Below are 13,604 nucleotides of genomic sequence, written 5' to 3'. Positions count from 1 at the left end.
ATCTATACAGCTGGGCCATTGAACGGAAGAGGATGGAGTCTTCTTCATTTCTTAGCAGATGCCTTCAGCCAGGGCACCCTGTTCCATTGGGGAGGCATGCTGTAGTTTATACCAGTCACACTCATAACATGTTAACATCAAGTGCTCAGTGACAGGAGGAGAACACTTGGTTAAATATGAGAGTAGGATCAGGGCTGTAAGGTAAAGTCTAAAAGCCTAAATTAGCTATTCAACCTGGGGCTTTTGCAGTAGGAGTAAATATATGTTTATTTAACAATCTAATCAAAGGTATCTAAAATCGCACTCCAGACACTGGTTGCAATAAAAGATACTCTTAATGTTTCTGCCTGTTTTGCCATTTCCTTTTAAACTTTCCATTTTCTGTAGCAATTTCCTTTGAAGACGCTATATTAAAGCTATTATTTTCTGTTACCCTTCTGTGATGACTGACCCTCAAAAAGAGATGCAATAGAGTCTGTTATTGCATCTTCAAAATAGGCCAGCCTCAAACAGAGCATAGATACATTTATTTAAGTATATTGGTATTTTCTCTGTTTTTAATCTTTAGGGCCCAAGGGCTTTGGATGGACTGCTGGGTGTTCAAGGGAACGAAGGAGATCCAGTAAGCTTTTCCTGTTAATGCTAAATCTAAAGGCATCATGGCATACAAGAACAAGTGGGGCAGCCTAGACTTGGAAGCTGTCACTTGGTGTTTTGTTACTAGGTCACTAATAAGATGTGTAAGTGCATTTCAGAGAAGCTGTTGGACTGGAATTGGTCAATTCTTTCAGGCAAAAGGTTAACAATCCTAGTTGAGAGTTTTTGGACCTGAAATTGAAAGCCAATCTGAATTCAGAGCAGATATCCTTCTTTTAACTCTAGTAGAGTGGCAGCTGTGCGGTGTGAGAGTGCCTGTGGGGATGTGTGTTCAAGAGTTGGTGTGTATTCAGAACTTCTTGTTTCCAGGGGGACAGTGGTCGCACGGGGCGCCCAGGTACTCCAGGACCCCCAGGGAAGAAGGTGAGCACGCTGCCGGTACACTACTTTACACTCTCACATCACTACTACAAACCTCACTTTTTGTATCGAAACAGAATCTAAGGACTGTTTTATGGGGGGAGGGAGTTGAGTGTAAAGTTCAACATATATAAAATATACAGGCCCATGTATTTTTTCCCCTCTATATTTTATGAAATCTTAAATTGTACTCATCATACACATTTGGATCTCTGACCAGGCAAACATGATTGATATTTTAGGGGGGTTATAAAATATTGCCTTATAATTTAGATTGAGGTTAGCCTCCCCATATCCAAAAAAATATTCTATGCCATCATTGTACCAGCTTAAGCTCAACACACCTAATTAACCTGCACTTCCGGACAATGTATTGATGCCAAATGGTAACTATCTTTAATACACATCTCTGCAATCTAGGGAAGGGCAATTGGGAAGCTTTCCAGACTTCACAGTTTGTTTTCTGCCAAAGTTCTCATTTGAGAAATATCAAGACGCACCAAAGTGTCAAACATTCAACTTGCATGAGGGCTTGGCCAGTTTATGCTGTTCAGTAACGCAACGATACAATTCTGTATGCCTTAGGGTTCACTGGGAAAGCCTGGACTGAGAGGGAGGCAGGGAACCACTGGGCCTAAGGTAATTGCCTTCCTGTGCACAACATGCATCTACATTTACACGCCAGTTGTCAGCCTTATTGTATCACCTGGACATCTTACTGTAATACAACTAGGAAGCAAAGCATCAGAAGAGCTTATAGGTGGCCAAGCAGAGACAAGTCTCTCAAGGTCTACAGGGACGGGCTGATGATGTGAGTTTTTAGGAGGCATTGGAACAGGACTCTGCAAAATGAGGAGCTGCCCGGTCTGGGCCCAGTCTAATGTTCCATAGTCTCCAAGCTGGGCTTCAGCATCCCTAATGTATCTGCAAATTTACAGTCCTACTCAAGATATGGTCATCAGCCACTATTCCACATTGAAATGCTGGCAGCGCCAGTCCATGTCCCATAATTAGGGCCCTGCGTTTTTCAGCACTTAGCTTTTTAAACTGTATTTCAGTCATGCAGCACACAGGGTCTTTCCCATAATGGCATAAACTGGCTGTGACCAGACAGAGTGTGCGTCTAGCACACAGAGGCCCTCTATATAGCGCATGTAGTACAATCTATTGCCAGCAGAGGGAGATGTGTCCCAAAAAAGCAAAAGTGTGTCTGTGTATGTGTATATAGGCTCATCAAATTTTGTTCATGAATAAAAAATAGCGATTAAGGAAGGAAAGTTCATTAAAACCAATTTAACACGGACTTCACACTGGCCTGGAGGAAGCAAAAGACACACAGCATGTTAAAGGATGTGATAAAGGGAAGGAAAGGACCACAATCGGCACTTACAGACTTTCCTGTTCCTGAATATGTATGTTAAAGATGTAGGAGCGAAAGGTGAAGATTAAAGATAAATAAATGAAGTTAGCTTGACTGGAACGCCTTGAACTGTTCATATAACCCATGTCGTATAACCCTGTTCACGTTATCAGGGTTACCCCGGCCTCAAAGGAAGAATGGGACCCCCAGGGCCTATGGGACCACAGGTACAGTTGATATCATAATAACATGACACAACAGCTGACTATTTAACTCCAACTCATTTTCATGTGGGAAACTTCAAGGTTTATAGTCATTTGTGTGCATCTTTATTGGAAATGATCCAGCAACACAATGGAAATGGAAATTGAAATTCAAGACAAGCCTGATGTCTGTACTTACCCATAGACTTTCTTGAGCCGTGCATAGGCAGGTAAAACACAAGTGAGTTTGTATTATTTTTTACTGCTCTAAACTTCTGCTGAACTTGGAGTAATTCTGTTGCAATCAGTTGAGTCCATTTGTGTTACCTGAGGGTCCAGCAAGGGCCGTTGTTCCGAAATTCTTTAAGAAGTCGGAAGACTCTTAAAGTAGGATGGAAAAAGAAGAAGGAAGACAATTTGCAACCTCAAACGGAGCATTTGAAAAACACTTTTTAGATTCTAATAAATATTTAAAAGACCGATATGTGAATTACTCAGTTCAGTAAGGGTTACAAACATGTGCTTTCAGTGATGTTGTGTGCAGAGGTTCTGTCAAAAATACCAACATATTGAAAGTGGCAACATAAGAGAATCATGGGAGAATTTATTAGACTATTATTAGAAGAAAATGCGGCTCTGCTAACTGTACAGACAGCCAACATTTAAAGGCACTAAAGAAAGACTGGCAGATGTCTTGTGCTCCTGCGAGTATCAGAGACACTGAGTTTGAGATGCTTCTGCTCCTGATTGAAGCACCAGTTGACTGCAGCTACACTAGCATCTTCAAACAGGTTTGTTCAAAGACAGTCATAGAAATGGATTGATATTACAGCTGTGAACAACCTGACAGACACCTACTCCAATGTCTCACACGACAAACTGATTTAGTTTCCAGGGTTTCCTGCAGTGCTATTCAGGCAAAAAATTGGTGCTGACTGGCCAAAGAAATAAGTGAACGGCCTCAAAAAATACTTTTTAACATAAGTGCACATGCTCCGCCCCCCACTCTTGCTCACCACTCCGGTATTGACAATAAATTATTTTTCACCAGTTACCGGCACTGCCCTGTTTACAGCTATGACTCTTGGTTTCTATTCAGCCTGCGAAAGAGTTGTTGTGCCACACTCGTGACCGCTTGTGCAACACAACCACACTGCCAAGTCAGTTCAAGGTCATGCCTCTTATCAAATCGCACACAGTAATGCTATCCCTTACTCTAAGACGTGATTTCACCTTCAGAATGATATCAATAGGGCCCTGCTTTTTCACATGACTTGGCCTACTGTATTGCGCAAAATATAATATCAGTGACAAAAACTCTCCCATATACTGTATTCTTATTCCTTAGTTCTCAGTAACCTCTTGCTGATACACAGAAGTAGTCTGGATTCCTGAATGGGGAGCTCATGCACAGACAAGACGTTTATGTACTGTTAGGTCCTATCATTTTGGCTGTGTATGCCACCACAATGGATTTGATGTGCTTTAAGTGTAGACTTTAATCTTTAATTACATCCAAATTGGGTGAACAGTGCAGGTTGTTTCGCAGTATGCTTCGGCTCATTGTCCATCTGTACTGTGAAGCACCACCCAATGAGTTTTGAAGCATTTGGCTGAATCTGAGCAGATAATATCGCCCTAAACACTTCAGAATTCATCCTTCTGCTTTTGTCAGCAGTCACATCATCAATAAATACAAGGGAACCTGTTCCCTTGGCAGCCATACACAGTGTTCCCACGGTCATGGAAAATCCTGGAAAAGTCATGGAAACAAAAATAGTCATGGAAAAGTCATGGAAAATTACCAAAATATAAAAAGTCATGGAAAAGTCATGGAAAATTACCAAACAGTTTGAAGTCGTCGGAAATAGCTACACATATACACAGCCAAACCCATTTACAACATACATGGGATATAATGTACACTCTGATACAAAGTCACAGTTTCATGGTGCATTGTATTAAATCCTGCTTAAAATTTCCTTTTATTACGTACTCTGTAATACATGTGGTTATTATCCCCAACTCCTATAACCATATAGACCTTAACCTATAACTCCTGTAACCATATAGTTACACAAAGAAGCTCAGTGCGTTCATGACATGCAGACTTTCGTCAATATAGATAATTGGTTGCGTTCTTGTGCTACAAATGTACGTCATTCTGAACAGAATCTGACAATTCAGCCAGTAAATTCACAGTATTTGTGTAGATTCTGAGCAGAATGACGTAAATCTGTGTACGCAATTGTGACTAAATTGGTCAGGATCTGCCAGAATGATGATTGCCCTTTTATGTGAAATAAAGTCAATAGTAAAAGTTAATCATGTGCACATCCAACTTACTTAGTAGGTGCAGGGTACAACAAAATCTGGGTTTAATAAGATACAAAAAAAAAATAGATCAGTGTTTCTCAACCACTGCCTCTTCTAATGTTCACTCACCTGTGCTCTCAGCTCTCAATTATTAAAGCAAACCTGTAATTTAACAAATTAAGTGATTAATTAGAAATGTCCTGTTATTTTCAGCTTTCATGTGTTGGTTGATAATTCCATTTAAGGTTTAAATTAAACAAGTGAGCTCTCTGTTAGGACAAAAACCAGCAGACACAGGTTCCCAGGACCAGTGTTGAGAACCCCTGCCTACATTAAATGCTCAAACTTTATGAAGTGACCATTGCATTTAAATGAAGCAGCCAAATGTATGATATGCATATTAATTTAAAATCAAGTAAATAATAGCAATACATATTATTCAAGAAATTAAATGGTGACCAACCTCCGTCTGTGAGCAATCATATAGCACAATATTAAACACAGTACCTCCACCAAGTGTCTGTGTGAGTTCTGCATTGAAGAACAGCTTCAATGTGAGTGCTGACAAGATAATGTTGTAATATCAAACAAGCTTGTGAAGTAGTGTTTCATAAAAAATAATTACAGATAAACTGAAAATAATTTTGAGTGTGTTTAAAATGGGTATAAATAAGTAAAATCCAAACTCCTCAAATACATAAATCTGGTAATTTATTGGTAAAAATCATTATTTATAATTTTTTTGAAAGAAAGAAAAAAATAATCAAAAGCTTTCAAGTTTAAAACAAAGCAGTCATCTAAAATACTTCATTAGCAGCGTTCAGGAAAGGATTACTGTAGGCCCCTACTGAACTGACCATTTGTATATCGTAATGTTTGAATGTATGTTTTTATTAATTAATTTAGCTGATTTATAGTAATTTATATTCAAGGTAATTCAGAATTACTGCTAAAATCATTAAAATACAGACTGTTAATGTTGTTGTGTATAGTTTCTACTGTAATTAACATTTATACTATATATCATTGATCAGATAGTACTAGGTTTAATTTTGCATTTACATCTTTGTGTGCTCTTTATTAGTTGATGGTAGCATGTTTTTAAAGTGGGTGGATTGGATGGCTGTAAGGGGAGGAGGAAGCTATCATGACAAAAGCTGATTATGTGGTTCTTTCCTATTGTGTATGAAAAAAAAATCTGATTTGCGTGGGAACCCTACATACATGCCCATGCGATAACATGCTTTACAGATGAGGTGCTATGCTTTGATTCATGAGCAGTTCCTTCCCTTCTCCATACTCTTCTCTTCCCATCATTCTGATTCAAGTTGATCTTTGTCTCTTCTGTCCATAGGATGTTGTTCCAGAACTGTACAGGGTTCTTTAGATGTTGTTTGGCAAACTCTAATCTGGTGTTAAGGCATGGGCATGTATGGCTGCCAAGGGAACTACACTTAAAACACATCTTGATTGTTTCCTATCAAATCCATTGTGGTGATGACAATTGTGTCACTGTCCAAGTATTTATGGACCTAACTGTATATCAAAGGTCGTGTCATTTCACAGCACAGCTCAGATTAATTAGAATCCACAAGGTTTCTGTGGGCATTCGAGAGTGCACTCTTAACGGCTGTTGTGTTGTTGTGCAGGGAATTCCAGGCCTCAGAGGAGACAAGGGGAAGACTGGGCCTCAGCCTGCAAAGGTACGTCAAGAATCACTGCCAGGCACAAAAGGATCCAAAAAGATCAGTGCTGTTAAACACTACAGTAGAGCTGTAGCATGGAGGGACTGGTGCACAGGTCCCAGGTCAGCTAAAGGAGTCACTCTTGGGGGATCCCCAGTCAACTTCAAGCCCATTCAGGCAGCGCTCAGGAAGTCGCACACCACTCCATGGGACATCCCCGCCACAGTCGACTATGATACGTTCCAGATTAAGACCAGCATTGTCTGGATTACAGGCAGCAACATGCAGTCTGAACAAAGGCTTCTAACAGTTGAGCCATCTGGGATCCCAATATCTTCGTTTTGGGACACAATATTCTTCCTTCGGTGTTGGCATCAGGACAGGCTTCTGGGAGTTTCCCCTCCATGATTTATCAATGGTTGACTCTTTCTGTGAGTTCACAAAAAGGTGAGTCAGGAAGGGCACTTGGAATAGATGAAAAACATGGTGCCCATAAGACAATAAATGCAAATCGCCCTTTTGAGGACAAATAAAGTGTTATTTTACTCATCAGTGTTGTCGTGTTATTTTTCAGGGATTAAAAGGTGCCAAGGGGCTTCTGGGGCCAAATGGGCCGCCAGGTGTTAAAGTAAGTAACATAATTGGAAGATGGACATGGAGTGTTTAAGGAATAATATTATAAACCTAAGAATCCCACTTTGAATGTATTATTTTATTTTCCAGGGGAATCGAGGCCTGCGCGGCTACAAGGGTCCTGTAGGCTCGAAAGGAAAGCAGGTGTGTTTTCCCTTTGTGCCTTATGAGAGTTTCACAACACAGAAAACAGGTTATATTTATGACCCTTTCTTAATTATTAAAAATAGTAGCATTTCCCTTAAGTAGCGCATTGATTTCGGTGTGTTAGGGTACATTGTGCAACAATTTTAAATGCAGAAAACACTTAACTGGAAGCTTAGCTGTTTTATACACCTGGCCACAGAAGAATGTGTGATTTATAAAATCCACCCTGAGATTATTATTCAAAGGTGACTAGTCCATTGAGGAAGGTTGTGTACAACAGTGGCTTTGTGGCTAGTTAGGAGTCTGAGTTTGTGTTATTTTAAAGTACCAAAATTGGTATATTCACTGTCCTCTTTGTTGCCGTTAAAACCACAATTTAATCTTTTGTCTGTTTGCATGTTTGTTGTTAATCTATGTAATGTTGTTTCAGGGAGACATTGGTCCACGTGGTCCTGCCGGCCACATGGGTCTACCAGGATTTCCTGTAAGTATGCAGTCATGATATGATCACCAGGATTAACACAATAGCCCAATTGCCTTACCTTGAGATGTGTTTATGGTTTTATGTTGTTTTGTGGTGTCTGTTTGCCTTTTAAATTACATTTCTTTACATTTACAGGGCCTCTTTGGAAAGAAGGTAAGTATTTTAATGTTATTGTCAGTTTAACTTCTTGAAAAGCAGAACATCAGTTTGAGAAGGGCACAACTCTGGGTAATATAATGTTCCCACTACTGTGTTTCTTCATTGTGTTGTTTTTTAACACAAATTATAAATTTTGAAACGGAGTATAAAACGCAGGTCTTAGGTCTTGATTGGGGAACAGTGGGTGTGCTTTAATATCACTTCCATTGACATTTACAGGGAATGAAAGGAGTTCAAGGAAGGAGAGGTTTTAAAGGACGACGTGGCCCACCGGTAATATCACCATTATTATTATAATAATCATTTTTTGTTCAACATACCCTGAAAAACTTTCAAACATCAGCTCACCTTTCAGTCAGGACACTGGCAGTCAGCGGACAGTTTTCTGAAAGGCTCCTGAAGCTCATCAGGTAAAAGCCTGCACTGAGGTTCAGGGTGTGTCCCATACCTGGGAGCAGCTGACTTCAGATCCAGCCTATAGCACTGCTGGCTTTGTCTGGGAGCTCCCAGACAGCTGATCATCAGCAGGGGGAGGGTGGGAGGAAACCAGCTGGGGTAAAAGACTGGGCGTCCCACGAGGCTGCTCGGACACCTGCACGTTCACATTTCACATCCTGTCATTGGTGCAAGAGTTGGGCAGAGTGGAAAATCTGCAGATGGCTTTGACCTTGCCTTGTGTATTGGAGGATGCATGCTTCTTCTCATCCCTTGCACCGGTTAGCTGAGCTCAGTCATTGGCCATTGCAAGTTGGTTTCAACAAAGGGAGAATAATAATTGGAGTTTGCAAAATTTGAAAAACTGTTTAAATACTACGATTTATAAATGTAGCAGATCATTATTTCGCAAGCATGGGTTTGAAGAGTCTAAAAGAGTTTGGGGGAGTCTAAAAGGCGCAGCTGAATGGCCTGACTGGTAAAAGCCTTCCACACAAAGTGCGGGTTGGGTTGGGTTTTTAGTCCTCTGCAGCTTCAGTCTGGACTATGTCATGGTGGACTGGGACCAGTTGGTCACACGCTGGTAGGATTGTGTGGACTCGGTCAGGCAGATTTTCTTGGGCTTGTCATGCAAAAGCCCCTCTGTGGCCTTCTGGGTACTTGTGAGCTCTGCGTTAATGAGGGATTTTGATGCTGTTGTATTTCTAGGCATCACTAGTCACTGGTCCAGCACAGTGTCCAGTGTGCATGTCAGGGTAGTGCAAACATACACAAAGGAGATTTAAGTACTGATGAGCAGCAGTGACACTCTCACTCAAGACAAACACAGGTGGAGAGCGCAAGAAGGCAAACCACTGTGGAGGCCTTCAGCAGTGTCGTTAGAAATCACTTTAAATCCACATACATAAGCCATCAACAGTTACAGGTGTGATGGACGTTCAATTTATTTATTTGATTGAGAAATGGGTGGTTTGTATATGTCTGAATGTAGATCAGTGAATTATGGATAATAGACCCACAGCGCCACTGTAAACACAGGCCGATGTCTAATAGATGCATAAATGCATGATGTGCTGACAGCTGTGATTGACAGCTGGGGATTCCCCCGGTGGGATTTAGAAAATCGTGGTAAAAATTATTATTTTATGTCAGATCAAAAGGGAGAGCATTATAAAGTGCCTAACTGTAAGCATGCATACTTTTAACTATTATGTTTAACCTGCCGATCTTTGTCTGTGTAGATATATATATACACTCACCTAAAGGATTATTAGGAACACCATACTAATACTGTGTTTGACCCCCTTTCGCCTTCAGAACTGCCTTAATTCTACGTGGCATTGATTCAACAAGGTGCTGAAAGCATTCTTTAGAAATGTTGGCCCATATTGATAGGATAGCATCTTGCAGTTGATGGAGATTTGTGGGATACACATCCAGGGCACGAAGCTCCCGTTCCACCACATCCCAAAGATGCTCTATTGGGTTGAGATCTGGTGACTGTGGGGGCCAGTTTAGTACAGTGAACTCATTGTCATGTTCAAGAAACCAATTTGAAATGATTCGACCTTTGTGACATGGTGCATTATCCTGCTGGAAGTAGCCATCAGAGGATGGGTACATGGTGGTCATAAAGGGATGGACATGGTCAGAAACAATGCTCAGGTAGGCCGTGGCATTTAAACGATGCCCAATTGGCACTAAGGGGCCTAAAGTGTGCCAAGAAAACATCCCCCACACCATTACACCACCACCACCAGCCTGCACAGTGGTAACAAGGCATGATGGATCCATGTTCTCATTCTGTTTACGCCAAATTCTGACTCTACCATCTGAATGTCTCAACAGAAATCGAGACTCATCAGACCAGGCAACATTTTTCCAGTCTTCAACTGTCCAATTTTGGTGAGCTTGTGCAAATTGTAGCCTCTTTTTCCTATTTGTAGTGGAGATGAGTGGTACCCGGTGGGGTCTTCTGCTGTTGTAGCCCATCCGCCTCAAGGTTGTACGTGTTGTGGCTTCACAAATGCTTTGCTGCATACCTCGGTTGTAACGAGTGGTTATTTCAGTCAAAGTTGCTCTTCTATCAGCTTGAATCAGTCGGCCCATTCTCCTCTGACCTCTAGCATCAACAAGGCATTTTCGCCCACAGGACTGCCGCATACTGGATGTTTTTCCCTTTTCACACCATTCTTTGTAAACCCTAGAAATGGTTGTGCGTGAAAATCCCAGTAACTGAGCAGATTGTGAAATACTCAGACCGGCCCGTCTGGCACCAACAACCATGCCACGCTCAAAATTGCTTCAATCACCTTTCTTTCCCATTCAGACATTCAGTTTGGAGTTCAGGAGATTGTCTTGACCAGGACCACACCCCTAAATGCATTGAAGCAACTGCCATGTGATTGGTTGGTTAGATAATTGCATTAATGAGAAATTGAACAGGTGTTCCTAATAATCCTTTAGGTGAGTGTATAGGCACAATGTCACTTAATATTTGCTTGGAAATGTAATTAAATTAGGCCCTATATAAAGCAATCCTTATTATTATATATTTCTTAGCAGACCCCCTTATCCAGAGCATTATATACAGTCTACTACTACTACTACTACTACTACTACTACTACTACTACTACTACTACTAAGTCTGATCAAAGAGCTCAAAATTAAATTACATTTATTATGTAAAAGCTAAAGTTAAAACACAATATTAATCAACTTGTTTTTTAAACCATCGACAATTGTGTAACTACGTACACTGGGCTAATGAAATGTCTTTTTGCTCATAATTCCCTGTCTAGCAACAAGTTCTATTTTCCTCCTGGACAATTTCACACCATATTTGTGTAGTTCAGCCTAAAGCTGACAAATTGTCACATTGCCGACTGATGGGGATGTCATTTTATGAACCTCATTATGAACAAATATTCAGTAAACAGTGTTGGGCTTTTGTTGGACCGGTATACTGTTGAGACGCCTAGCAGCAGTTGCATGATTCACCGTACACAGTTCCTCATTATCCTCACATTGCTATAGTGCTGCTGGTTGCTGTAGATTTCACAGTGAACATTTGTGAGTATAAATAACTAGCAGTTTAGAGGTTTAGGGGAAAAATTTAACTGTAAGATGAGTTTAAGAGTTTTTGAGAATTAACAGGTATTTCAAGGCCTCTGAGGCCTAGTTTTACCTAGTGTATGCATATTAAAGTACCGTAAAACTTCCAATACTTGCCAGGTCTCAAGAAGCAGCCGTTCTCCAATAGTCACCGAATTGATTTGCATAATCATGTAAACAAAAGCCAGTCTCTAAAAAACGCCAGGTTTTTATAAATAAAGAAAAGGAAAATCGATAGTTTCTAAAGATACATTTACACATTTGAAAGAACCTTCCACAACATATTTACGTAAACTTTTATTTTTATTTCTTGTTTTCATTAAATATATATACCGTATATTAATAAAAATAAAAAAATCATGTGTGTTTTTATTAATTTATTTCTCACTTTAACTATATACACCGATCAGCCATAACATTATGACCACTGACAGGTGAAGTGAATAACACTGATAATCTCGTTATCATGGCACCTGTCAGTGGGTGGGATATATTAGGCAGCAAGTGAACATTTTGTCCTCAAAGTTGATGTGTTAGAAGCAGGAAAAATGGGCAAGAGTAAGTATCTGAGCGACTTTGACAAGGGCCAGATTGTGATGGCTAGACGACTGGGTCAGAGCATCTCCAAAACTGCAGCTTTTGTGGGGTGTTCCCTGTCTGCAGTGGTCAGTACCTATCAAAAGTGGTCCAAGGAAGGAAAAGTGGTGAAGCGGCGACAGGGTCAGGGGCAGCAAAGACTCATTGATGCATGTGGGGAGTGAAGGCTGGCCCGTGTGGTCCGATCCAACAGATGAGCTACTGTAGTTCAAATTGCTGAAAAAGTTAATGCTGGTTCTGATAGAAAGGTGTCAGAACACACAGTGCAACTCAGTCTGCTGTGTATGGGGCTGCGTAGCCGTAGACCAGTCAGGGTGCCCATGCTGACCCCTGTCCACTGCCGAAAGCGCCTACAATGGGCACATGAGCATCAGAACTGGACCACAGAGCAATGGAAGAAGGTGGCCTGGTCTGATGAATCACGAGTTCTAGGTGTTGAGTTGGCCTCCAAATTCCCCAGATCTCAATCCAATCGAGCATCTGTGGGATGTGCTGGACAAACAAGTCTGATCCATGGAGGCCCCACCTTGCAACTTACAGGACTTAAAGGATCTGCTGCTAACGTCTTGGTGCCAGATACCACAGCACGCCTTCAGAGGTCTAGTGGAGTCCATGCCTATAATATATATATATCTTCTACAATGAAGCAATGTTTCCAGGCTCTTCTTACCCTGCATGAGTCTGCAATTTTTATTAGTCTTTTTATTTATGAATGTTTAATACAAAAGCCGGTCTCCAGTAGACGCTGGGGCTTCTTGCATTTGGAATAAATGCCGGGGGCGTTTCATTGAAGGTTTATGGTATATTAACCGCATCTGGCCATTATCAAAGTATCTTGCCACCAAATTTGCACCGTAGTTTGGTGGTTTTCTCATGAGTACACCACATATTTTCCTTAGTTTTCCATTGTGTTTTACTGTTGTTTTACCATGGTATACTACAGTAAATGAGTTAACATTTCTAGAGGCGCTCACTGAGGTCTTTTAAAATGGGAAATATTCTTTGCAGGGTCGATCAGGACCACCAGGACTTCCTGGACCGAGCAGAAGTCTCCAAAATGTAGGTTTACACCAACACTTCTACACAGCACTGTCTCCACAGGACTCCACAGGACCATCCTAACACAGTGATGGCTTCCTCACAACTCCAGCTTAACGTGAAGACATTGGAAAATGGCCTCTCGGTCCAGGGAGATTTTTTAATTCAATTCCTTACATTATTAGCATTCAGGTGAACAGGTTTTGCTCAGACCTTTTTGAAAATCTCACAGTATCCTCCATCACTCTTTGCATGCAGCTCTTTTCAGTTTCAACAAAACCCTTCACTTGACTGTTTCCAGGCACCTCCTTAAAAATCCCTTCTTCCTAATGGATCTACAGACCTTTCATTTTTTCACCAGCACTGCTTCATAAAGCCCAAGAGGCTCCCATCACAAGGATCTTTAATTTTTCAT

General features: G+C 40.9%; 1 protein-coding gene across 1 annotated transcript; it reads left to right on the top strand.

The window, feature by feature from the left end:
• The first annotated feature begins 572 nt into the window (after window positions 1-572).
• Window positions 573-9,198, top strand: LOC136714994 (collectin-12-like). Its single transcript, XM_066692654.1, has 11 exons — window positions 573-622; window positions 967-1,020; window positions 1,603-1,656; window positions 2,551-2,604; window positions 6,546-6,599; window positions 7,156-7,209; window positions 7,305-7,358; window positions 7,792-7,845; window positions 7,981-7,998; window positions 8,224-8,277; window positions 9,148-9,198. The coding sequence occupies exons 4-11, from the start codon at window positions 2,575-2,577 to the stop codon at window positions 9,196-9,198; spliced, it is 369 nt and encodes a 122-aa protein (XP_066548751.1). The 5' UTR covers window positions 573-622; window positions 967-1,020; window positions 1,603-1,656; window positions 2,551-2,574.
• The last annotated feature ends 4,406 nt before the right edge of the window (window positions 9,199-13,604 follow it).

The sequence above is a fragment of the Amia ocellicauda genome, chromosome 19, assembly GCF_036373705.1.
Source record: "Amia ocellicauda isolate fAmiCal2 chromosome 19, fAmiCal2.hap1, whole genome shotgun sequence".
Classification (NCBI taxonomy): Eukaryota; Metazoa; Chordata; class Actinopteri; order Amiiformes; family Amiidae; genus Amia; species Amia ocellicauda.
Note: the sequence above shows the minus strand (reverse complement) of the source record. Positions and strands in the feature narration are given on the sequence as shown.

Bases quoted from the DNA above. Each gene is read 5' to 3' on its own strand.
- LOC136714994 (XM_066692654.1), top strand. From the start codon at position 2,575: ATGGGACCCCCAGGGCCTATGGGACCACAG. The intron at 7,359-7,791 runs GTGTGTTTTCCC...ATGTTGTTTCAG, and splicing joins TAGGCTCGAAAGGAAAGCAG to GGAGACATTGGTCCACGTGG. The intron at 8,278-9,147 runs GTAATATCACCA...TTGTATTTCTAG, and splicing joins AAGGACGACGTGGCCCACCG to GCATCACTAGTCACTGGTCC.